The sequence below is a fragment of the Pseudoliparis swirei genome, chromosome 19 (assembly GCF_029220125.1).
Source record: "Pseudoliparis swirei isolate HS2019 ecotype Mariana Trench chromosome 19, NWPU_hadal_v1, whole genome shotgun sequence".
Lineage (NCBI taxonomy): Eukaryota > Metazoa > Chordata > Actinopteri > Perciformes > Liparidae > Pseudoliparis > Pseudoliparis swirei.
Window position 1 is genome coordinate 21,701,357 of NC_079406.1, and position 27,242 is coordinate 21,728,598.

At 42.4% G+C, this 27,242-nt stretch overlaps 1 protein-coding gene across 4 annotated transcripts; it reads right to left on the minus strand.

The window, feature by feature from the left end:
* On the minus strand, positions 1 to 26,681 carry rab28 (RAB28, member RAS oncogene family). Of its 4 annotated transcripts, XM_056438688.1 has the most exons (9): positions 26,510 to 26,681; positions 26,267 to 26,351; positions 21,061 to 21,157; positions 18,255 to 18,343; positions 16,345 to 16,474; positions 4,127 to 4,230; positions 3,949 to 4,026; positions 1,157 to 1,258; positions 312 to 401 (listed from the first exon to the last, which is right to left on the minus strand). In XM_056438688.1, exons 2-8 carry the CDS (start codon positions 26,339 to 26,341, stop codon positions 1,163 to 1,165), a joined length of 669 nt encoding a protein of 222 aa, XP_056294663.1. In that variant the 5' UTR covers positions 26,342 to 26,351; positions 26,510 to 26,681; the 3' UTR covers positions 312 to 401; positions 1,157 to 1,162. The 4 variants fall into 4 exon arrangements, with proteins under 4 accessions (XP_056294666.1, XP_056294665.1, XP_056294663.1 ...); XM_056438690.1 differs by lacking the exon at positions 1,157 to 1,258 and having other exon boundaries at positions 211 to 401; positions 26,510 to 26,676; XM_056438689.1 differs by lacking the exon at positions 26,510 to 26,681 and having other exon boundaries at positions 26,267 to 26,495.
* Positions 26,682 to 27,242: the final 561 nt, after the last annotated feature.

The window sequence follows — 27,242 nt, forward strand, 5'->3', positions numbered from 1 at the left end:
AAGTATTTTAAGTATTTATTTAAGTTGAATCACAGAAATAAAATGATAGCTGCGTGTGAACTGGAAAAGAGAAAAGTGGAGGTCGCGTTTCCTTTTTTTCGTCAACCACCCATGAAATGATCGCTGCTAAATATCCGAACTACAGGCAAAGGCCTCGAAAAACACACGGCCTGTTCTTCATCTCATCCGTACAGCTGACACACGGAGAACACGGAGAACACGGAGAACACGGAGAACACGGAGAACACCATCCTGAAAGACGAATACTGACTGAAGGCAATTGAACATCTTTAAGTGTTGGAGGGGGGTCACTGCAGCACACACATGGAGCTGCGAGGGGGGTTGACGGTCCTGGCCACGGTGTCCTGGCTGTAGTTCACGATGTCCGCCTTCACCACACGCTGAAATGATGCACCGACAGATACAGACATTGAATTAAAACGCTGCGAGGACGCCACAGACGGAGAGTAAACTCACCACAGGGTTCGATGTTAAAGAATATACCTGTTCAATGAAGAAACACTCTCAACGCTTCCCGAGGATACAGATACAATAAATCCACCGTATTCTACAGCTCAACAACGACTTCTATTGAGTGGTCAAATATACTATAAATGAGATTAGCTGTTATAGTGAAATAAAGCCTGCCCATTTTTTTTTTTACTTCATAAACCAACAGTTCAGGAACAGACATTTTGGTAAATATCAATGCCACTTTCAAGTCTGTTGAATAAATAAGAGGCCAAAACCTCTGAAGTGCATCGATTAACTTTTCTTTTTTTTTAAACGAGGCGAATAAACATATAATCTAAAACGTAAAACTATTCCTGTAACATTTCTTTGTAAATCCATGCAGCGATTCAGGACGCCGATCATAATATGTGTGCGTCTCGGTAATCACCATCAAGGGTTTTTCTCTTCATCACTCACAATAACAAACAACTCAGAGAAACACACATAACTTAGATTCCTGAGACGGTTTCAACCCGATGATGATGTAACAACAGAGGAGGCGGGATTAAGTTCTATGAGTCTGACGGGTTTAACTACTTCTACCTCGACTGTGATATTTTCTACCACTACAAAGCAACTGTTAATGCTTCTAGGATCTAACACAGATATACTGGAATACATCCGTCTAACTGTGGAGACATACTTCCAACTATTGAACGGAACATATTTTGCTTCTCTGGTTGTTCTCTTGTGTAATTGGGCCTTCATCCTGTGGGTAGTCCACCAGCTCAGCCTTCACAATCATCTGAGCGGGTTCAACACGTCAGGAAAGCAAAGAGACAAGAAAAAAACAAGGACCAAGACATGGCAGAGGATGATTAGAGTGAGAAGAATGGAGTCCAAAGCCAAGTAGTCATGAATAAGAGAGGATGAGAAGAGGGTGATGGAGAGAGAGAAATGAACAAAAGATTTGAGAAACAGACTAAAAACAGGGACAATGTACAAAGAAAGAAGTGTACATTGTGGAAAAATCAATTTAGAAGCCAGAAATACAGAAATTAATTTGTAATACAAGATTAAGCTATGAACCCAAAAGTCGCAAGAGACAAAAAAGGACTTAAAGAAGGGCTGTAACATAATTAGTCATTTATTTTAAATTAATAATCTAGTCAATAAATAGAAGGAAATCAGTGTCAATTTCCCAAAGCCCAATGTTCAACCATGTCCAATTATCAGATAAAGACACACACATGCATTTTTGCTTGATATATTTAAAAGATTACAAGATTTGCCAAAAATGTTGCTTTAATTTTTCATCAATCCACTAATCTATTCACGGGTTGATCACATTTGTCACTCAAGTAAACTGTTCACATTTTATATATGTTACAGACCATGAAGAAACTGTAAATCAGACTTTCCTTTTTCACCCTTTTAATCATCAAAAAACTCCTCATTGGTAGAGTCTAATTTTATATCGACAGAATTTATTCCTCCCGGTCTTCCAGACACTTCACCAAATTTGCTGACCAACGTGAGATGTTTAGAAATATTCTGTGGAAATCTCTACAACGAGCGCTTTACATTGCAGCTGTTGAATTCTCGTGATACACAAGTTTGGGCCTTCAAGTTTAAACTATCTTACATTTGATCTTAACGGTGCTGCTGGCTGCATTACCAGCGAATAACAGACCACATGGCTGAATAGCAGGCCCTGGTTGGCTGTCTGATTAACGAGCTGCCGAAGCCTGGTGTCGCAGTCAATGAGTGATCCGTGGCTTCGCTATCTGATCCAACAGACACAGGACCATGACGGAGAGGGCTGCCGAGCAGACACAATACTGTCAGAGGTCGTGACCTTCATGTTCAGCTCTCTGAAGCTGACAGCTGATAATGAGGCTTCGTGGGCCCCACGGCGAGACCCGGAGCCACGACCTGCTCCGAGTCTCATCTCGATATCCACGACACAAACCCAGTGCGTCATTCCTTCACATCTACAACGTTATATTAAATTGTCTTTTTATGAATCTGAAAACAGTGAGGTTTCAGATGGAACCAAAACAATGAATGTCTTAGTCAATACTGAGACTGAAATAAAGTTATTTGTAGAATACCAAACATTCTTGAGTTTCAGCTTCCAAACTGGAGGACATTGCTACATGGATCTGTTTCGCATAATTTTGAACTGAATATTTGGGGAATTTGTGATGAGCATTTTAGTTTTCTTTGTTTCTGACATTTTAAATTCCAAAGCACTGATTTATCAAATTGTTGTCAGAATAAACAATAATGACAAAACCAGCAGACATCGAGTACGTTTTAAATGAGTTATCCTGATTTAAAACCAGACTGGTAAGCTAAGGTTTGAGATTTCTAAAACATCCTTTATTTATCAAACTACTGTTAACGCAAATATATTATTGATGATAAAAAAGTAATTGAGTCTCTCGCACAATCATGACAATTAAATACGGCTTTCTAACCACTTGGTACACATATGTAGGGATTATACACTTAGTCTTAACAGCTAAAGCACAAAAGATTATTTGTTCTTCCTTATTCTGCTACGAGCTGTGGCCACGCATCAGGTTTATATCTATATCTACATTAAAATCTACACGACACTTGACACACTTCTGTCAACGAGCCTTTTCCCATGAAGAGGATATTGGGTGCAGCCACTCACCCAGCTTGATTAGCATGGATTAAAGCACTTTGCTTTATTGACAGAGCTATCAAGGGAGGGGAGGAAGAAGAAACTAGACAGACAGCTCCATTAGTCGATGGTCATTTTCAGTTCGTCAGCGGCCGTGTTGGTGATGGGAGAGGGTCTTGAGAATTTGGCCAATCTGTCCCTTACATGCTCTCCCTTCTCTGGGGGTCCTGACCTCTCTGTAGCCCCCAGGCTCATCAACCACTACCCAGCCAGTGTGGCTCCAGCCAGTCATATCAGACCCAGGATTAATGTTTCTGGGGGAGGTGACCTTGTAAATCCTACAGCTGCCACCATTGGGCACATTGGTCTGGCTGGCAAGCGGAGACCATGTTTCAGCCCAAAACGGTGGGAGATAAACCAAATAAATCACAGACAATCCTAACCTCCTCAACCTTAAAGCGGCGTACCTTTAACCTCCGACTTCACGCGTTAATGTGGTCAACGTGGGTCTATTTACAGATGGCCAGTGTCAGTGGCAGGTAGATCATCACAGGAGGCAGACGTAACAAACTCGTGTTTACACAACAAATGGTCCTTTACAGTGTGGGGTGACCTCCGTTGACCTAACACACTCACTGTGACCTCCCTTAAGTTCAGGCATAACATAACACATAATGTTAGGAGAGAGGAACCCCTTAAAATAAGCAGCTACTTTCAATCAAGGAAATGTAAATGTTCTGCCCAAGTTAGGAGCAAAAGAAACATTTCAAATGTGGCTTAAAATCCGCTGCACAGATGGTGGCACTTGAGAGAAAGACCTTGGTGGCATGATGGCTCACCTGGGACTGCTCTATTTCGGCTTTGTTTAGCTTTACACCAAGAATCTCAGCAGCCACTCTCTGGAAACAAAGGTACACCTGAGAAAGAGAAAACAAGAGAAATAGGACAAAGTAAGTGTAATTAAAGTCACTCTGTCCATCCCATTCTTCGTGACATATTGAATCAGCTGGTACGAACCGAGTCCCCCGTCTTGGCCGATACAAACTGACTGACGAGGCTGTTCTCTTGGCAGAAACGCTGGTGTTTGTCAGCCTTCACTGTCCTCATGTGCTCCATGTCGACTGTGGACGAAACGCAGCGCGACGTGTGAGAAAATATAGATTTATAGGATGGTTACACAGCACTCTCGCAGGGTTAACTGTCACGTATCTGAACATAAACAGAAAAGATAACTGTTTACACTCGAGTTAAGATGGAGGGGGATCTGCCGAGTGTAAAAGAATAGACACGTGAAAATAAAGCATAATTCAATTGTTATGTTGCTTTCAAACGCGGCCGCTAGCTTTATTTTTTAATTTATGGAGGGGAGTGATTTCGGGGGGGTTGAGTTGTGAAAATGATCCATTCAGTAGCACCGAGCATCACCAGCTGGTACTACAGCTTGATGACACATTCCTCAGTGTAAGCCGAGTACAGTCGGACCCCGAAGCCATGAACCTCCATTTGACCCGAAACAGACAAACCAGCCCAGCTGTGGTGAAATGTTTACGATACAATGCGTAGTCTCCAGGCTACACTCGCAGTGAGAGCATGGAGGGAGAAAGCAGTTTGACATACGAGTGTGCCGGCCTTTCAGGTGGGCACACAGGCCCCACAACTGGGACCGTCACGACCATGCTGATTTACTGTGAGCACACAATGACAGCGCCCTCCTCTTTAGCTCTTGTGATGTGCATTCGACTCCTGTGCAGTGATACCGCGTGCATTGCTTCTCTCCTTCCTCGCTATGGGGTCGGGCTGGGGTCGATTAAGAAGGTCACCGGGGTCCCCCCACCCCACTGAAAGCAATAGCTTCGGCCTTTATTTCTGGCTTTGTGCGGAAAGGCGGCCACGCCCGGTATCTGGTGCGTACATGTCTATGGTAGCTGGAGGAGGTCAGGCTACTGTACGGTGTTGCATTTCTCTCGTCCCCCCCCCGAGTTTTGCTCTTTGTGTGAGGTTTCATTGAAGTTGTCAAGGATTTCCCCGTTCTCATGCCCCTTAGAGTGTGTGTGTGTGTGTGTGTGTGTGTGTGTGTGTGTGTGTGTGTGTGTGTGTGTGTGTGTGTGTGTGTGTGTGTTTGTGTGTTTTGGGGGGAGGGGGGGGGGTTTAAAGCCAGAAAGAGAGAGACAGATAACACAGCGAGGAAGAAATGTAAACAGTGCTCTAATCCTGTATTAATAATATCTAAATAAGTCATATGACCCAAAACAGTTAAAGGCCAATCCACAGCGACGAATCAAATACATTTTGCACGAATCATTTGCGACTAAAACGAATATTACCTTCATCATAAGCGACTTATAAACACAAACCTTTCTGTGTAAGGGAAGACACTGTTTTCCACTACTCAGGGTCCCGGGCAGACTGTCACGTCTCGGCCTGTCCATAAACATCGCTGTCTCATAGGCGTCAGCAGGTTATTTATTTCAGTCATTAACAGCGGAGGTACCCTGCATGCTACTAGAAGTAAACACTGCTAATCCTTTGGATCCTGCACACTTGGGAAAGGTTATCAATCATGTGTCACAGTCAGATTAGTCTACATGTACAGAGTGGCTCAGGAGCTGAGGAAGGCAGGTTACTGTAAGTAAAAAAGTGTGCACAAGAGAGGGAGGTTTCTGAATCCTGCCTGTGGATGTGTGCATCGGGGGGAGGGGGGACGGAGAAGGCCAACCAATAAGAAAAGGTCAAATTCAACGCTAAAAAGCATTAGAAATTTAAATTAAAGTGTAAGCACTGAACGCAGTTGAATGTTCAGAAGAGTAAGACATTTAGTTGACACGTCAACTGAAGTGTAAACAATGACAGCATTTTATTTTCACTTAATTTATTTGATTACACGAGTTGCGCCCCTGATAGTTTAAGTGTGCGCTGTTTAAATAATGGCCAGCTTCAATGTAAGCAGTGACAGCGGTTGAGCTATCAGTTGAAGTATTTGAGCTGTCGGTCGAAGAGCATGGAAATGAGTCCGCTGATGTTTGGCGTCGATGTTAACAAGCACATTACGCTTTTCCCCGTTGTCTTGGAATTTGTAGATGTTCGGATTTCCTTTTTCGTCTAAACACGAGGAGCTCAGAAAACGTAAACTACAATCCCAGGACAACTGGGAAAACGTTAAAGATCAGATGATATGAAAGAAAGACCCAGAACATCTACTGAATGGACCTTGTGGTGAGATTTCTTTGTCAACATATTGAAATGTACAAGTCCACCAATATGCATAACAAGACAGTCCTAATTGTACGTTGCCCTACATGGCTACTTTTACTCACACACTAATTCACCCACATTCTCCCACGAAAGATTATTTTTCAGCATGTGGCATCTGTCTGTGTAGAATGAACACAAGACTAATCCCAAAGTTTTAGTGTTTTGCTCCATTTGTCTCCCTAATGTACCCATTTCTACTTATCAGGTCAAAACAATCTTCCTGCGATGATCTGGTTTCCCTCCGTTTCTGTCAAACTGTACATCAGCGTAACAATCCCTAGGAAGTGACTGCAAAAATGAAATAAACTGTTTAGGCCTCCGAGCGCATAGAGATAGTGGAAGGGATCATCACTCGCCAAGAGCGATGGCCCTCCCTCGCTCTGGTCACCATTGGTGTTTATTTAAAAGGTCTGCCTGTCGTTGCGGGGAATTACAAGACAACAGTTAGAGATTAATATCTGGCGGATGAATTAGGCTTTTACCGTAAATAACAGGTTTGTTATTGTGGTGACCTATTGCAGAAATGAGAACAAAACCAAATGAGGAGAAGATATGGATGTTTCTTTCCGCAAGTTAGTGTCTGTGGGGTCATTTTAGCTCCTTCATGGAAAGAATCTGCTCACTGGCAAACCGGATTATCCTAAAACCAGCCCTTAGAGGGAGTCACTAAAAGCTTGAAATCTGTGACCAGGTTGGATTTTGGGTGGATGGATCTGCCCAGAGCATGCTTTAAATAATAAAAAAGGAAACGTGTACTTACTGGCAATGACATTTAGTAACTGAAAAACCATTAACAGTCAATTAAAAATGTTTGACTAAGTGATTTAAAGTGAGTCTACTGCCATGTTTACATTCATGAATTATATGCACTTTTTGAAGTATTGCATTAGAAAAGCTGTAGGGAAGCGTCACATTTATATTAAAGTTTTTTTGTCTGTGTTGAATAAATTCTGCCAACAATTACCTCCCATGACCAAACAACTGTTTCTTCCGTCAGGCCAATTGAAACAAATCCCTGAAGATGTCTCCATGTTTCTATGGTACATGGGTTAGAAGGCCGAGGCAGTTCACAACCTTCACTTCTTCCTCTCCGTTTACAGCCTTATGAAGTCGATAGTGTCAACTTCTGTCAAAACTCCACTGGAGCCGATTCAAAGCTCACAGCGCCGTCGCCGCTCGCCATCAACATGTCGAGAGTCGTTGAGAGGCAACCGCATTACTCCCAATCTCAGATCAGGCACCTTTAAAATTCACTTGACAATTTAATGGAAACCAGGCTTATAAGTGTTTTACATGTGCATGAGTATCCTGGCTGTGATCAGGTTTTTGAAGTGTCCCAGTTATGTGTTTTGTTACCTTCGCATTGAAAATGCGGAAGGTTATGTTTTGATCGCCGTGTATTTATTTATTTATTTGTATGCGTGTTACTCGCATAACACAAAAAGTAGTAAACCGAATTGCATGAAATTTGGTGGGATGATTGGTTATTATCCGGGGACCATTTGATTAGATTTTGGGATCAATCGGGTCAAAGGTCAAGGTCAGGACAAGGTCAACATCTTCTTTTTACCATAGCGCGGTCAATTTGTATCCAATTGGCATGCAACTAATGCCAAAATGTTCATAATTCAATGCCCAATCTTGTGATATGCGAAGGTATGCGCTCTACCGAGTGCCCGTTCTAGTTATATAATGTTATAATGCTGCTGACATTACCTAACATTGGCTACCTTAAGCTGCTGGCTTAATTAATGAAGTTTCCATCTCAAGATTTGTTGTATTTCTTCTTTAACAAGTTACACAAAATACATTGAATTGGGAAAATTCACACCAGAACAAAAAGGTTACTTGTATAGGGCATTGCATTTCTTGCATTGATATTGTGATTGACTCAGTAACAGACCAAATCTGGAAGATGTGAGAACTCAAGGATGGATTTCTGCCTTACAGTTCACCAACATACAGTGCAAAACAATAAGCTAATCGCTCCATGTTGGCTAACCAGCGTGAAATCCTACGCAGCACTGTGTGATCCTCAGTGGGCTTTTTAAAACCACGCTGTGATAACAGAGACACCTACTTACTGTTCTACCAAGTCAGCTGCTGGGGACCAATTGGAACAGTTTACCCAGCGAGCAACAGCCACAGAGTAAGTTTGACATAACACAGTTAATTGCCGACAGCCTCATTTTAAACAGCAAATGTATGAGGACTGAGGGTGGAATGTGTGCGTGTGTGTGTGTTGTCAGAGACTTAGGGCCCTGATGGGTCATATCACATTAAGTGAAAGTTACAGGGTTGAGCCTAATCAACCCCAGGGGAGAAGCTATAGCTTCCAACATTTCCTCAGCCTGTGTCTTTAAGACCCTGTTAAGAGGGGTTTCCTCCGTTTCCCCTCGATGACAATCAGAAAACGATCCAGACTGTACAGTGAAGGCAAGAATTATCAAACCAGATCCAACTCCCGATGCAAATCACAGGCTTTGAATTGGGCTTTGTTTGCCTCTGTTGCTTCAGCTTCAAATTAAAATACCATAAGAACCGTGTCTAACAATGCGTGTATATCTCTGGCTGTTTTCAAGACTATTTTATATCCAATGGCTCAGTAAATAACTCCTTTAATACTTATGGATGTGCGTAGATTATTCCAGTCCTCACATTATCTGTTCCCAATATAATCTCAGCAAGAAGTTATTGCATTAATGTGTCTTGACGGCTGGATTATGAATACAACTATTCTGCATTGACAGTGTTTTTAAAATATAGTATATTTAGTTTGTTAACTATTTTATTAGTGCACTGCTCCCTCTTAAGGCAACAACTCTTTACCTGCGTTAACACAGCCCTCGCATTGCCCCCGAGCTGAATTTATGTTCATCCTCGTGATGGTAAAGAACAATATACAAACAATACAATGACGCATAAGTCAAAACAAAGCTCACAAACTCCACAAGCAAGGTTTAAGTCACTGACATTGTTGTGAAGCATTCAGTCAAAAATGCTGGGGAACACAACATCATTACCTTAGCATTGAAAATGCGGAAGGTTATGTTTTGATCGCCGTGTATTTATTTCTTTATTTATATATTTGTATGCGTGTTCCTCACATAACAAAAAAGTTTTAAGCCGAATCGCATGCAATTTGGTGGGATGATTGGTTATTATCTGGGGACCATTTGATTAGATTTTGGGATTGATCGGGTCAAAGGTCAAGGTCATGAAAAGGTCAAAATCTTCTTGAATCGCATGAAATTTGGTGGGATGATTGGTTATTATCCGGGGACCATTTGATTAGATTTTGGATCGATTGGGTCAAAGGTCAAGGTCATGAAAAGGTCAAAATCTTCTTGAATCGCATGAAATTTGGTGGGATGATTGGTTATTATCCCGGGACCATTTGATTAGATTTTGGGATTGATCGGGTCAAAGGTCAAGGTCATGGAAAGGTCGAAATCTTCTTTTTACCATAGCACGGTCAATTTGTATCCAATTGGCATGCAACTAATGCCAAAATGTTCATAATTCAATGCCCAATCTTGTGATATGCAAAGGTATGCGCTCTACCGAGTGTCCGTTCTAGTTATCTCTGTGGTGAGTAAGTTGTCTAACAAAAAAAGCCAGCGAACACGTAGACACTTTATCCTGAGTTAATAGTAAAATGCAGAAGTCTGAAAAAGCAGCCGAATAATGTTCCCATAACGTCTGATAGAAAACTGGGAAGGTTAATTCCATGTGACATTTTATTTACCCCTAAATGTTTAGGTACAAGATACGGGAAAGCCTTTACTACATTAAAAAGTCAATAAAAGTATAATGAATCCTTCTGGGTGATGTCTGATTTAATTAGACATTGATTTAACTTCCACAACAAGTGGCTCGTAAAAAAAAAATGACAAGTGGAATTTATTTAAAGCATTTAAATCCTTGGGTCCAACTGGTTTACATGACAAGCTCATAAAGACTGTTTTGAAATATGAAGGGCATGATAAGTCTGTACTTGTATTAAACACGCACACCATCATGTAAATGTAAACAATAACTACTTTTCTCCTCAAAAAAAAAAAGTGCTGGCTAGTTTATAGTTTTCTTTCATAGTCATAAAGTATCATAGTGTCACAGGAGAAGTAGTGTTATCGTTACTCCGAAGACATTATGCAGTCAGTCAGAAGTCAAGTGACTTTTACACATTTCATTTTATCTGAACAGTGTAGATTATGTTTACAATATAGGCAATGTTTATTTTCTGAGGACTAGAACAAGGACCTGAAACTGATTTAAATATAACATTTGGCTTTAACAGATTCTTACAATTGAGGAAATCATAAATGATAAAATTATAATTCCTGCATCGGGACATTACCATAATATGTTGTCAATCTGTAGCATATCCTATACTGCTATGAATCACTTTTATATGTTATAACTAGATCTGTAATAATTCATATCGTGGTGGAATAATTAGAGATGAATATCAGCATATTGGGGCTTTACGGTAAGCTAATAATGTTATCATGACTTTTCTGGGTGAGGACAGACAGATGAAGTGCTGTTAGTAGCCTGGTGTTGTGGAGGTGAGCGGGGCCCGTGCAGAGGTCCTCGTGGGACTCCTGACAGAGACAGAACGCTCTTTGTGCTGCGGCGCCCCTGCCCCGGTGGCCTGAAACGGGCCGGGACCGTCGGGGGACTCGCTTTCCACTAGGTCAGAAGTGTTCTGTCGACAGCTCATTGATCACAGCTCATCTTGTCATTTGATCGTTCTTCATGAAACAACGTGCAGACGCACACATACACGCGCACACACACGCATCCACACTTTAAAACATAATCAGATACTCCACAGCGGCTAGTAAAACAATGTGGTCGTCCTCTTCGGTCAGGGAATGTAAAACAGAGTGTGTCCAGCAGTAGCTCCACAGGCAGAGAGAGAGCTGGAGTGCCGGGCTGTCACTGCTACAGTAAAACATGGGGCCGAGGACCTCGCTGCCTGGGTTAACGGGCTCCCAGGACTCGTGAAAAGCGAACAAAAGGCCCAGCTCTGAGCTGACCACACAAGACGCTGCCCTAAGTTTCACTGGCCATGTTCTCCGAGCTCTCCTGTCGCTGTTAAACTAAGTGGACTTTTATGGGCGAGCAATAATACATGCCTCTGTGAGCCGGCAACATAACTATGAGCTATAATAATTATACGGAGCACGGGGGAGCCTTCGTAATTGTACACATCGCATCACTGTGTGTCTATTCATAATTATAAAGTCTTCCTCGGAGCAGTGATGCGTTGGACTGGCCTACAAATTCAACTTCAAGCCACAAGCAGTGAACTGCGACATGGAAAGTGTGTTCTGCTCACGACCGCCTGAGCAAACTTCAAACAAGGTAAAAAAACGGAAATCAGGGGAGGGGTCCAAAGACAGTGATATAATATTCCAGTAAAAAAAAGTAGAAGGGGGGGGAAACTGTTTTGATATTTCACAGATTTATAAGATATGCCTGTGGATCCAGATCAATCGCTTATTTACCCAACCCTGTGTCAGCAAGGCCCCTTCCAGGAATTCCTCCATATCAATGTTGTGAAGCAGAGAAATAAAGTAAAGCCTGAGCATGATGAGGGTTCCAGGCTGCACTCGGGTCAGGTGGCTAAGCTGTGCAACTCAAATGGCCCGTGACTTACCACACAAGAAGGTATGCAAAGACTGATCATCTACTGCATGTGCAACAATATTTGCTTTATGGATGGCTAAAATGAATGAGGACTTTCCATGTTTCGACAGGCATGAGAATCAAGAAAGATGAGTTTTCGGGACCAGAGCTGGGTCAAACAGTTGTTACAATTAATTCTTAGCTTTTAGTTCATTTAGCGAGAAGCATACGATTGATACTCATTGCATTGCTGTGTGTGGGAAAGACCACCTATCAACCACCCGAGTAGGTTTAAAGAAGCTCGCGATCACTGCTGGACACAAATCTCAGCATCTTCATTTGATGGGTTTACACCGAGTAATACAGCTGTAATTCTTCATTCATCCCTCCGTATCCTGGTAACCTGAATCTCTATTTCCCATCTTGTCCAGACCGACAGAGAGACGGCAGGCTACAGTCAGTTTGGTTACCGAGACAATTTGATACACATGTCTGTTCTGACCCTTTACCTTTGATGAAATGTGAAGAGAAACAGGAAACACTGGCCTTGGTGTAAACTGTAAACATTCCAGATATTTACTGAACCATACGCCATGCCTTACTGGGTCTATATATTGTATATATAATGTTTTACAGTGTCTAACCTGTGGTCGCGCTACCCACAGTGCAAAACAGACACTGCTGACGTGTTCATCCTCTCTATCTGGGGAGGGGTGAGGGTGCAGTAAGAGCACTGGGCTTTTGTCCCACCACATGTCTATTGTGGCTGAACCTTTCCCTTGGGGGCAATTAGGACCTTTTAGTTTGTTGTAAGAGGACCTAAGTACGAGTGGGTTGAGCCAGGAAAAACATTTTTGAGCGAAACCAAAAACAGAAGTGCATTGAGCTCCTCTGCACTCCTGGACTTCTGAGCATCTCTCTATTAAGAAATGTGCAGGCCTGCACTGAACAGACAGGACCTGTGGCAGCTTTACAGGGGCCGGGAGGTGACGGGGGGGAGAGCGCCGGCGAGGGGGAAGGCTCTAACTCCAGCCGAGGCCCTGCCAAGATGGCAAACAACTCAAGACCAACAATGTTGGTGGCAAGGACATGCTTCACGAGAATCCAGAGTTAGGGGAGACCCATGTTTCACTTTACCTTTCACGTGGCTGGGTGGAAAACTGGGGAGAGTGAAGTGTGACGTGTAACGGTATGCGGTGAGATCTGCCATAGCGTGCGGAAAGCAAACACGCATGTTGTTTAACACAACAGAGACCTGGAGCCAATGAAAAGACATTACTGTAAGCAAAGGCAGCTACAGCAGAAGTGTTAGTCTACACATGTGAGAGATAAGCGTTAAGAGTAGGTCTAAGTGTGTGATTGAAAGAGTTCATGTTTGCACAAGGATGAAAATGAATGTGCAAGTGTGTTTGAGAGATGGCCCAAGATAGGGAGAAAGAAACTGAATAAACAAGTGGAAGAGAAAGACAGGTAAGACATAAATGAGTGGACAAATACAAGAACAAATTCTCTTCATGCGGGAACCTTATCTCCCTGCAGAAGGGAACGCTTCCCATGGCAGGCCTGAGTGGATCGGCAGTGAACAGTGTTAGAACCTCTAAGCAAAAAGCCATGAGTGATGAGGAGGGGTTAAGAGAACTGAACCCATTTAAGTCACCCAAATAAGGGCTGTACAACCCCATGATGAATGCTCTGGAGTTCCTGAGGGAGAGAGAGCTAGCAATGGGAAGGGTGATGGGTGGGGAGCGAGCAGGGGTCCTGCGATCCCCACTTAATAAAAACAAATTAGTTTGATAAACGACGTAGACTTAATGTCCACAAAGAAATATGTGCACTAATATTGAGCAGTAGCATAGGCCATGTTAAAATGCTCATGGTTCCATTCAGTGATAATATAAGGACATTACAACACACACAAAGATGCAAAATATGGATCAGGACTGCTAACAGGGCCATGTATTTCATATCAGACAATCTGATTGGTCCAAACGTAGCAGTTGTTAAGCAAAGAGTTTGGAGTCCACTCAAAACACACGGCAGTTATTAGTTTACGAAAAATGAAACACTCGAGTGGCGGAGTAGATGACTGCGCAACAAGCCAACGCGTCTCTTGAGAGGTTCCTGTGTACCATACGGTGTTACACTGGGCTGCGCTCTAATAAACAGTTCTAGTGTGTTTAGACAGACCAAGAGCTTAGCATTCTTCCATCACCCGTGTGTTCTCACTGACTCCACAAGAGTGTCACTTTACGGCAGTGCTTGTTTCCCTGCGAGTGTATGTGCGCGTGCGTGTGCGTGCACTTGCATAAATAATTGCGTGCGCATACGTGTGCCCTCAATAAACCATTTCATTGGCTTCCTCTCTGAATTGTTACAAGCGGTGCCATTATTTAACACAAGGCTCCGGGCAGCGCGCAGAGGGCACGGGGGTGCAGCGTACCGGCGCTTAACAAGCACACTTAACCCCGGCCGGCCATGCTAAGCTGAAGAAAGGAAAGGCTGTTCCCCCGGCAGTGACATGGCACAGGAGGGCAGTCAGGCCAGGCTGAGGAGAGGAGGGACAGCATCATTAACGAACCAGTCTGGTCCATAGGCTCATTTACCGTACGCTCGGTAAAGAAGACAGTGTTCAAATTAAACTAGAAGGCAGGCACAAGGTATAATTCAGGAAATTTAAACTGGATGTATACGGTAGCACATGTAACGGTTAATAAGCCTTACAGAGTCACATTTGATTGTAGCCTCCATGTTGACTTTTTTTTAAATTTATTTTTAAGAACACTTAAAATGATATAATTACATACATTACGTAACAGGTTTGAGCTGCTCTAAAGTAAGTACTAGTAAGCACACATGACTTCTAGAGCCAGTTTTCACCTTAAGTGTATCACTAAAAATCTCCCCGAAGACACGCCCTCACAGAGACATAAATCTGTGTTTTTATAAGCTCCTTGTTATGTCTGTACTTCTATTTTGGTTGTCACAAACATGTTGCCTCACTCAGTCCAACATCATGGGAACCATTTATGAGAAATCTAAACTCTGCTCCCGACAGAATGCTGTATATTCATATGTTCAGCGTATTTTTTATGTGTGCCAAGAATTCATGTTGGAGAAAATGCGACGGTACTTAAAAAAGGTTCAAAGTTGTTCCGCAAAAAGAAAAGCTGGGCAGACAAAAGAAATGATCCAAAAATGTAGGTGTGGACCTTTCAAGCTAGATAGCGAGACTCTCTTCAAGCTCTCTGAAAAAAAAAGGGTCCATGCGAGAGTTCAGGGATTCATAAAGTCTCACAAGGTAATTGATTGCTCCTCACGGGGCAATCTGTGTGGGATTTTCTTTTTCTTTTTTTCAGCCTGTAGGAACAGAAAAAACACACATGGGCCATTCTCAGCAATCGAGCCATTAGGGGGAGAAGGACTGCGAGTGTGGGGGTGAGGAGCCTGACAGCGGGATGAACACTACTTAAATATTACAGTACACACACTCACCCATACACCCAAAACCTAGCCTAAATACAGAGGCGCCCACCGTTAAAGCCGGGGCATTAGGAGATGCGACGGACGTGAAGACAAGAGAATCTGCTCGAGACGGGCGAATTAAAACGTGACCTATGGTCCCCGTTGAGTAACATTAGCGAGAGCTTCCTGTGTGCAGGCACCACTCTGTTGACCGTTCATCATCGCTCGGGAAGGTGGACAGTCACCATTACACACACACACGCTGACGCCTCACTTTACAATAACACGGCGGCAGCCATGACTCCACATCTGTCAAGGGGATGTTTAAAAAGAGTCATCATTATTACTCTTTATTTTGGAGGTGGGTGGATGGGCGCAGGCTGATAGGAGGAGACCGTCTGGTTAACATCGAGTTCCTTTCCTTAACCAACGACTCAGGACGGGAGCTCGAGCTGGGGGGGGGGGGGGGGGGCAGATGGGTACTGACTGGAGGGAAAGGTGGGGCTCAGATAAGCGGTGCCCTAGGTCCGTTGGCCCGGGGATCTTAAATCATTGTCAGTCACTCCCCAGAGTTCACAAACATCAGCATTCCCATCGCTCCAAAACCTCACTCTCTTATCAAGTGGCTTATCACACCGATCAGGTATCTGGTGCTCTAACAAACACGTCTGCTGCCATCGGACACTCACTCCTCCACACACAAACACGCGAAACGAAAAAAATGGGTCAGGGTGAAATGGATCGAGAAAAACTCTCTGATATTCTAATGAATATCAGAGAGCCTGTTGTTGAAAATATAGCAATTTCCAAACTTGATTGACTACACAGCTAAGTACTGCAGTGCTCTTTTTGTGCTGAAAAACAAGCGTTTGTGTGTTTCTCACTTTTATTCCCAACTAGAGAGAAAACCGGCTGGATATCAGCTTCCTCGTTGGCTTTCTTCACCAGGCTGAACCAATCCTCCAGATTCTCAAAGCTCTGGTAGTTGGTGATATCGTAAACCAGGAGGACCCCCTGCATTGGAAAAACAAACAAGAACAACACAGTCCTCAGACGTTGATTAGAGTGGCTCACCTTTCCATTTCCTGGATGCGAGTGCACAGCTTAATTCCTCATACTCATTCATTTTGAGTTAAATAATATTGAGGAAGCAAGAGAACAGTAGGTGGCACTGCATCTCTTCCTAGAATAGGGGACGGGCTTAAGGGGAAACACACATAATCTGAGGTAGGTTGAGTATTATTGTTATGATCTAGGTAAAGACATTCCTGTATGTGGTTTGTTCACTACCAGAACATAGTTTTGTAAGAATGCAGTTCAGAATAGAGGTGAGGTTTGGTTATCTGCTGTCTGAGCTAATGAATGAAGGCTGTCTGCCTAAAGACGTTCCCCTCCACCCCATGTAATCCTCAACACTGTATTCTCTGCGGAAACACGCGTGCAACAACACCAGAGCCATGTTTGAGCAAACACTGAGGCCACAGGGAGCTGTTTACATAGACATAAATTAATCAAAGAGTAAACAGAGATACAAGAGCTGTTGGCGTAAATCAAGACAAACGATCACGCAGTCTGCTATCACTGCTTAAAATGTCTGGGGCTGGAAATTAAAGGTACGCCGAGGTAATGGTCTCTTTACTGCGTGATGCAACACGTCTGTTGCTTTTTGTTCGGCGGACACGCGCTGTCACAACACACAAGGTCGGCGACGACAGCTCAGGCCTCTGACAATTACTGCGAGTCTCTCCGAACAGCCGTGATTGATTACAGGACGCACAGTGCTGAACAATAGGTGTGGAGGTTCCACACGAGAAACTCAGCAAAGTGTCGTAACGTAACATTTTGCTCGTGAAGGAAAGAGACAGTCAAAGGAGTTTGTTGGTGACATTGATATACAGTGCTCAATATTTAGGCACAATTCAAAGCAAAAAAAACATGTCGCTTTTACTATTTTACAGCCAAGTAGATTCACAGCACTGAAAATAATCTGAAATTGATGCCAGTCTTCTAGAGACACACATGATAGAAGTATGCTTGCACCATTTAGCTGGTATATAGTGACAAATTCCCAAAACATGGTAATTAAGTAGGTCTCTTCAAACAAGAGACAGCCTGGAGGTGACAGAGCACCCGTCTACACGGCGGCCTGTGGACGCTGGTGTTGCCGACACATGTAGAACTAGTACGCACAGAGCTCGGCTGTCATTTTAACCAACACATTGTTCAGTTTCCCACAAGACAAGCGTTAAATTAGAGCGAATAGATCAGTCAGGAGCCTAGTTTTCCTACACTCCTTTGTGTATGAGCTGAGTACGACCACATATTTGGCATTACTTTGCAAATCTCCGTTTGAATACCAAAAAATAAAATAAGAAATTTGGCAGCAATAAATGGATACATTTATAGGAATGTAGTTTTTTGAATAGTTGTAGTATTGATCTTTGTTCACTCCGAATCGACCGTTTATGATCACTATGAATCAAAATGACTCATTATGATTCGTCGACAGAGGGAGTGGCCGGCTCTGAAAGAAGCTGCCCGGGTTGTAATAATAAGTCTGAGCAGAGTCACCGAGATGAGAGACTAATTCTTCCTCTGCTCCCTGTAACTTTGTCACAATCATCTACAGCGGTTGATTTGTAAATGTTGATTTGTAAATGTACACATTTCCTGAAAATATTGGCGTCAAAGACAGTTTGTCTTTTTGCTTCATGGAGCAGGAATAAAATACGTAAGTTCAGAAAACAGTCGAGAAAGGTGTGTGTATGTGTGCGTGTGCGTGCGTGTCACCTACATGAGCTCCGTATACATATTTATCCAGCATTTTCCCGCCTAGCGTTTGGCCTCCAATGTCCCACACCTGCAAGGTCACATTCAAGTTGCCTACAGAAGAGAAAAGAGACAGAAACAGACCGGACATTTAACTTGTGCAGAGATGTTTCTACAGAGTACAAATCATGGTGTCTGCTTCACAATAACATTACAGCTGACTCGTCATTTCTGACGAGATTATGAAAAGAGCTGTATTTTGGGGGATTTCTCTAATAAAAGTCCACGTTGTTGATATACATAACGGAAACAATAAATCAGAAATTAATCTTTTATGCTTAGCGCTCTTGCCTGGCAGGTTACCCCACAACTCGCATCCAATATATTCAGCCCAGATATTGAAGGGGATGAAAAGGTACCCCTACACTATAATTTAAACATGCTCAATACCCTGTAAGAAAAGAATGTGACTACATTTTAGCCTGAGGAGAGCCGTTTGCTTGGTGCCATATCCTGCCAAGTTGGGGAAGTGAGGAGAATTATGTGCTGTTAAGGAAAATAGCAATAATTAAACACCAAATGGGAGGAAAAGAAGACTCCTGTCCTTGTGCCTGTGGAAACAGAAAGAACGAGTGAATGAGAGCGAGGGAGAGAAAGACGGGCACAAAAACCAAATCCAAATAAATATTTTCTTCCTGTGGAAAATTAAAGGGGTGGTTGAAAAAAAAAAAAAAAAAAGACATGTCTAAAAAATAAAAAAATAAAGTAAGAGGAGAAGAGAGGACCAGACAGCGAGGCATTTATGTTGGTGTGATGAGGGCTCGGCGCTGGGCTGGAGCGGCGATGGGGAGCAGAGCGTACACTGTGGACACGGCTGGGCGACTCTACCCCTTCATGAGTCCCCTTTTTAAAGCGAGGGAAGGAAACGCTGAGGTTCACAGTCACTACATCTAGACTATACAGTGTCAATGTAAAGCTACATCGAGGAGTGCAATGAATAACGCTCCCTTGGTGTTAGAAAGAGCCTTCCCCAGCCATCCACCATGCCGGGACACTAGCTTTATTTATGTTTCAAAGATTCACGCTGACTCAACAGCTCTGACATTTTTCTTTATTACGATAGTGAGTCCTAGAGATGAAATTTAAACCATTAAGGTCATAAAGGGGGGGGGGGGGTGGAAAGGGCATATTAAAGGTTTCCTTTTTCATATGCCTAGAAGTGGACGCAGACAAAGCAGCGTCAGAAGGTTTGAGAATTTATCAAGTAAACTTCACCTCTCGTCAATTCCCTTCACCGCCTGTACCTCATTGGTTTGGCAGAGACATCTGGAAGAGGTATTGTTATAAAAAGCACACACAGAGGAGGCTGTTGTGTGCCAGTCGGCATCGCCTCACCTCTCCCCGCATTGGAAAAATGTACATTAAGTTTGACAAGCTGGGCCTTCATGGTGAGCGGGGCCAACGCTGCCTATAGGCTACTCTCCCCCTGCTGCAAGACCCTTACAGCCCCATAGAGACCCGCAGAGCCGCACAACCTCCCCAATACAAGGCAGGGTGGGGGTCCTAACGAAGTTTGGGACCACCCAGCTCGCAGAAACACCCTCCTCTTCATCAGCTCATCAACACCCAATTCCCCAGAAAATGGGCCATTTAACATCTCCGGTGTTGGACCCGGTGTTGTTGCTGCCCCAGTGATACAGACACACATGCACACTATGTTTAAACAAATCTTACAGTACAGGGATTATTTCAGGAAATAAATTGACTGGAAAGAGAAGTGAACCGATTAACAGCATTTGTCCGAGTTCGCATTAAGAGGTTTTGAGCCCAGCCTGTGCTTATGGTTGGCTCTTTTCATCCCGACTGCACCACAGCATTTCTGGGGGTTTACTTCTCCTAAGTCTCATAAGCTGAAACTGACACAAAATCCAAATAGAATCCTTCAGCCAACTCACAAATCAGCATAACTTTTACTTTTAGCACTTAATTTGCCCTCGCTTCATGTTGTTTTATTAGTAATGAAAGAATGGAGCCACTTTGCAACTTTCTGGAGCTTAGGCCTTGGCGGAGTTTTAGAAATACCGTTTAAATTGTGAAAATCCCTATTTCACATGGTAGGAAGTAAAAATGGAGCGCTTTCGTCTAAATATAGCATCAGTCAATAAACAGATATTTTACAGATCTAAGGGGGATACAGAGTGCGGCTTTATTTCTGAGGGTTTAACATAAACAAACAAGAAAATGAATGTTTTATGTGGTGCAGGACAAAGATCAGTTGAACGTGGGGATCGGCGATATGGATATAAAATGTTAATGTATTTACTCTGTACGGTGCCCACAGAATTATGAGCCAGGCTCGCCCAGTTGGACAGAAGCTGTCCATTGGCCCTGTGGAGTCTAAAAAAGTGTGCTGTTTGCTCTGGAGAGAAGAGCTTTCAGAGTGAATAAGCCTGAGAAGTGGCAGACACTCGACAATGAGGAGCTACCAGAAAAGACACATTCAGCTCCTGAGTTACCCTGAAGAACAAACTCCGCCTGCAAATGGTGGGGCAAGAAAATGAGTGAACAGGCCTCTTATGTTAGACTTTAAATTCATATGTTGGATCTGTTTTACATGGATAATGTAAAGTAGACACAGACCGTAATGTTAATATTACATCATAACAAACAACCCTTACAACATTCAAGTCAGTCCAACTGCAATCTTGCCAAATACTTATCCTAAGTATTTTATTGAGTTAAGTCTGCTTTGCCGTGCTTGTGCAACACGCGTGTCCGCGCTGAGTCTCTAAACAAGCGAGCGCTCACAAAAGATTATGAAGGTGTCTCACCTGGAAGGCTTATTCTCTTCAGAAAGAAATCCAGACCGATGGTTTGTTTGTACTGCTTCCCGAAGGCCTCCTGTGCAAAGCGGGTGGCGAGAGACGTCTGAAACGGAGAGACAAAGTGAGAGACACTGAAAATATGTCATTTAAAATATGTCATTTAAAGCAGATAAGTGTTTTAAAAATAAAAAGCTTTACGGATAAAGTAGAAACCTTTGATTGAGTGCATAATACGCAATATTTACACATATGTGTGACGTAAAAAACTGCAGCATGGCTCAGGACAAAATGCAAGATGCTGCAAAACTCTGTCCAGAGAAAATATACAGTTTATTAAAGAACTTCCTGAAAAGGTAATATTTCGGTGGTGAGCAGAAGTACAACAAGTTTCATTTCATTTACACTGACGAAATGCCAAAGAAAGCTTTTTACAATATTCCATTTAATATTACAAAAACTACAAGGGTATAACTTATCATACCGCAACATATCCACGATAGAGTGGAGCCATAATTCTTTCGGTGACCCGACGTATGACCTGTAGGACGTTCATTTAAAAACGCTGTGATTGACTGAAAGGTGTGCTGATGTAACCGTCTCCCTCCTCCCCGCCGGCTCACTACTCAGCCACGGTTGTGACGGTGAAAATCAACGGGAATTACAAAAACAGGTGTCGGACGGAGTATGTCATGTCTACAGACTGCAGACCTAATAATTGCCACAAATTATAAAACCTCCATCACTGTCACTGTTGTGTTTGAGGAGGGGGGGGAATCGTATGGGGCTCTCCTGAAATCCCTGGGAATTCATCGCGCAGGCTTGACATGCCAAGTTAAATTCATTTTGATGGATGAGGATTGGAAAAAAATGAAGTGCTGAATGTCTATTAGCTATCTTTAGAGCAGTGTGCTTACATAAACACAACAGAGAAGTGAAGCAACGGGATTCCCTGAGTGTTCATGTGGCAGCAAATGCATTTTAATGTGGTACTTGCCGCTCGCTGAGGGTTAGAGGATTTAAAAGTAAATTCTTTATTTCAATCCACTCAGCTTTCACTTGAGCCGATGTCCTTATCTACCTCAATTCAGGCTCAGAAAGTTTAGGTTTTGACAAATAATGTTTCAAATAAGACTGGACTTCTTTTAAATTACTCCAGGGGAGACACAATCCAATAAGTAGGAAAGGCATTTTCAGGGTTTACCCAAATCTTCCTCAAGTAAATGAGAATCTATTTTTCTTTATTTAGGTCCTGATTTTTTTTATATGAATGCCACCTTAATGTTTATCCAAGCTTGGACTTTCAAATGAAATATTTTAATTGACACTATTAAATGTGTAATCGTATCCTTAACCAGTGATTTTTTGATTATTATTTAATTGGAGATGCAGAAGTAGGTTTTATTCAACTAAAAGTTCACTAACCTACAGACTTGTTAAATTTCAGCCTGGGGAGATGTCACAGGATCAAAAGTGACTGTAAAATTACTCAAGGTGACTGACGCAACAAGGAGAAAATTGTCCATTTAAGTAGCCCAAACAATCACTGACAACACAGGAATAACAAGCTTGGACAGCAAAAATGTATTCCACATGCTGCCGTTGGCCTAGTCGGCCATTTGTCTTGGCATTCCAGTAGCTTGGCTCTCGTCCCTCGACAACGTCCTTTTTTTCCAACGTACAATTGGAACTAACCAGCGAAAGTGAAAGCTGGCGTAATCCTGACACTCCAACAGAGAACAGCACCGGGTCACCAATGATACCAATGCCGGGAAATGGGAGAATTTTCCTGAAACAAGAAACTGGCAGAGTAGGGGAAAAAAGATGGCAAGCTGACTATGTCTATGTGATGCAACTCAGCTGAGAAATGCGGTGCATTTTTGCAGCATTGCATCAAAACTGGCTCTTAATTCTGCTTAAACAGTTGAGACGGATGTAAATGTTGGTATTCTGAGGAAGCCTTTGACTGTAAATAGCATTTCGAGGAAGCCGCATGGATTGATGTAGACGACCTGCGTCCTTTTTCAGAGAGCAAATATTCAGAAGAACACAGTGGACTCTAACTCCGGTTAAAAAACAGATCTGTGTGTGAATTGGACCCAGCACCTTACGAGCCTGGCTGAATGAGATACTCAATATTTTAAAAAACATCGTGCTCAGGTGGACAAGCCTTCCCACATCTCCCTGTATTTCTGAATGGACAACCAACCACAAGCAAAAATACCACCGAAACTGCTGTCCAAGAAAAACTGATCCAATTGCAATTTGCTCAGCAAATTGACATTAATAAGGGGGGAAACAGCATTCAAGATGTCAGTCAGTGGTGCCTACTCAAAATGGGGGGCAGGGCTGCCGTTTTCTGCCCAAAACAGACAAGCAGGTAAGTCATTCAGACACTGACGAGCTGACACCTGGCAGCAGTGGGAGGAGGGTTATTAATGTAGTGTATCTACTGGGAACTGAGTTGTGTGTGTTCTCTGCCCTCCCCCCGCCCCACCAAAGAAAAGAAAATGTCTACTCTCCAGAATGAGAACATTCATTTTTCTCATTGCGTCTCACCATTACTGCTCCATTCATTTTCTTTCTCCCAGAGGGAAACTGAGATTAGTTACGAAAGGGGAAGTGTTGCTGAAAAGCACTTGACGTCCCCGCCATATATTCATGTCGAGATGCACTGAAGAAGAACCGTAGATGAATTGCCATGACAACCTCCTTACTGTTCTGCAAATGATTGCTTGGTGGGACAAGGAAAACACTCCACTGTCATGAATGTAAATTAGGCCTTTTTAATCTACATATTTACGATATCAACATACTGAATGATACAGCCGGGTCCTTCTGAAAGGGAACAGTGTCCTAAAGCTTGCGTAGATTTAGAAGAGAAGGGGACAATACACTGACGAAAGGCTACATTTGTTTACAGTTCAGACATTCATTAAACTATGTCCTCAGACATGATCATTTTTTATATTATTCTACCAATTGAGAAAACGGAAACATTTCTCATATGGGATGTGCAGGATGTGCATAATTTTCTTAAAGGGAGCCTCACTCTGGAGCCAAATGCATACGAGGGTCCTTAGCCAGGAGGAAAGAGGTATAACTGATGGAAAACAACCACCAGCTGCAACAGCAAGAAACTCACATACGATGTATAATACTGTGCAATGCAGTGTTTTAATTCAGGTTCACCGGGCAGTAGCTGCATCAATAAAAAGTACGACAAATTTAGGAAACTATGAATCATCCAACTATTCCAAAAAATTTATAAACACATTGTATTACAACAAACTTAAAAAGGAAACATTTCCATTGATGCAATGCATCTTACTCCACATTTACCTATATGTCTGTTTAATCAATAGTCAGTGAATTTAGTTGGGCTCAATTAAATTAACTAGTTTTTTTTTAAAGAACAGAATAACAACAATATAATATCTTTAAAGTGTAAGCCCATGTTCTCAGTTACAGTAAAACACAGCACCACGTAACCTACAACTATGTTCAATAGCGCACGCAACGTGGATTAAAGACTGAGCAGACTTAATAGGTTTAGGATTCGTGCCAGACTTAAACTTATAATGCCGTCTTTGAAACAGAATCAGAACCACACGTGTCCATCAACTTTGTAAAACAGGAGTGAACTTCTTTTCTTTTCTTTTTTTTACAGGAGAAATTTTGAAAGAAATGTGTATATTTGTATTTTGCCTGAGAGCAGTTTTTGCACTGCATGACTTGTATATCTAACATGTATCTTTACTTTCGCATGCAGCCATTAATGTGCGATTAATACTAGGTTGCTTAAGTTGTTATGTTTCATCCACAATGTAATTTTAGAAACCATTCCTTCATGTCCATTATCTCCCGCTTACGTATTTTTTTCTATTCAGTAATCTCCACTATTAGTAATCAGTCCACCAACGTGGGATCAGTATAAATGGGCAACCTCAGAAAAACTCATTATGTTGTGTTTAATGCCAGCCTCTTTGTAATTAAACCATCACAACAATGTAGAGTTAGAAGTAATATGGTTTACCAAAGATTTGCTATTTCATGAACTAACTGTTACATTCCTTTATCGTATATAAAGAAAAGTTAACGACAATAAACGTAGAAAATAAAACTAATATAATAGCAGGTTTGCGGGCCACTTTTAGTATCCATACGAAGTGAGCTGCAACTTTTCAGCTGAAATTGTATCAACCTCCATCCCCATATAGACTCTTTGTCCCTTACAATCTCATTTCTTGAGTCTGGATGTCTCCTCCTGTAGGTTACAGCTGAAATAACCAACCAACCTGTTGAATTACAAGGTCAAAAACACGGAAAGTCCTTCACACAATTAGTTCCATCTATGTTGTATGTATGACTAACACACTTAGAATAATCTGTAATTGTTAACTGACCATTTTCTCAAAAGGCTGTATAATTATTCCTTATTTTTTTACAATATGATCCAATAAAATACTGCCAACTTCTCTTTGCCTATCTCTTGCACGATTAACAACTGTTACATTATTAAGGTTTCCCACACTAATGTATAACTGTTTAAGACAAAGTATATTGCTGAGGCAAATGTTTATTGAACACAAATATAGTGTTTCATGAATTCAGTAATTTATGGATGTTGAACTGTTGACTGATACACTTCTAGTACTAAAAGAAACATTTACTATCAAATGTATTTAACATTGCACTAACATGTAGACAGTATTTACATAGTGGACAATTGTCTAAGGAGCACAAATACACAAACTGACGTTGTCTTCTCGTTTTACTATCATATCTAGTATAATTATAATGTCTTGCTCTTAATTCGTGACTCGTGAAGTCAGAGCATTTGAGTTGATGTTTGGCATTTCATTTTATTTCACATCGTAACGATGAATACAGCGTATGCTGTGTGTTGTTGTTCACGTTTTCAGTTCTACAACACGACAGTGTGGCGTAAGGAAGAACTCAAAGTGGGATCTAAGCATGTCACATTATGTCCGTTAGCTTCGGATGTTGTTAGCTTTGAGCTAGCTCAGCTACATTAGCGTCGGTCGCCATGGTGACCGGGGGAGACGGCGCAGCGTCAGGATGTGCAACTTGATGCGTAAACAGCAGCTGGACTTCAATCGTCTGTTTAATGAATTCGCAACCTAAGAGCCTAAGAGCGTTGTGCGCGTGTGTCTGTGTGTCTGTGTGTGCCCACATCGTGTGTTGGGCTCACCTTTCCACACGCACCGTCTCCAAGCACGACAATTTTAAGCTGCCTGTCCTGGCTGTCCTCCTCCGAGTCCGACATGACGCTTCGACTGTATCAGAGCAGAACAAAACCCGAAACCACCAGAAAGAAAGAAAGAAAGAAAGAAAGTCGTGGGTTGGCTGGATGTAGTTGTCAGGATAATCACAGATGGATGAAACAAGCGGTGAGCAGTGGGCAAGCAGCGGACGCCATTTTGACTCTACTCACATAACACCGCCGCTCAGCTCAGCTTGATCCACTCAGACACACACACGGCTGCCGAGTTCCCTTCCCGGATTAAGCGAGAGGAAGCAGGGACCGGACAACAAACCGGAGGCCACTCTCAGTTTACAAATAGTGTCAGTATCGCCGCGAATCCCTTCGCACTCACAGGAAACGTTCAGAACCGGAAACCCATTTCACCGGCGGCGTGGTTGCGTCCTTTGTGTGACGCTGGCCGTTGCCGTGGCAACAGGTCAGAATGTGAGTATAAAAACATGCGCAGCAAAAATTGGTCTCAGATTGTTTTAAAGAAACTATTTTATAAAGTACTGCTATTCCTACAGTTTTAAAATACTGCTCTTCCTACATTTTTGCAGTACTTCACTTGAAAGTGTACCGTATCTCTGCTGCTACACGTTATACTTCTGGAATATGTAAATAGTGTCTCCCTTTTGACACCACTACTTTTTTGAAAACTTTTTATATTTACACAAAACACATTATGATCAGCTTATTAACGATGCATTGCCATACGATGAGCAAATAAACAGTATAGGCTATCAAGCAATGAAAAGCTCCACCTCGACCACGCATGATACGTAAATCAATGCATCTGTGGCCTATCAATATATAATCTGCTGGTGTTCCTTTACCTTGCAGTTTTGTCTGCAAATGCTCTTGTGTGATTTGGATTTTTGTATTCTATTCTTATTTTAGGTTATTTACTTCTGATCTTATA

Excerpts from the sequence above, each read along its gene's own strand:
- rab28 (XM_056438688.1), bottom strand. The coding sequence starts at position 26,341 with ATGTCGGACTCGGAGGAGGACAGCCAGGACAGGCAGCTTAAAATTGTC. Across the intron at positions 16,475-18,254 it reads AATATGTATACGGAGCTCAT|GGGGTCCTCCTGGTTTACGA; the intron begins GTAGGTGACACG and ends TTTCCAATGCAG. Across the intron at positions 1,259-3,948 it reads CCGAAATAGAGCAGTCCCAG|ATGATTGTGAAGGCTGAGCT; the intron begins GTGAGCCATCAT and ends GAACCCGCTCAG.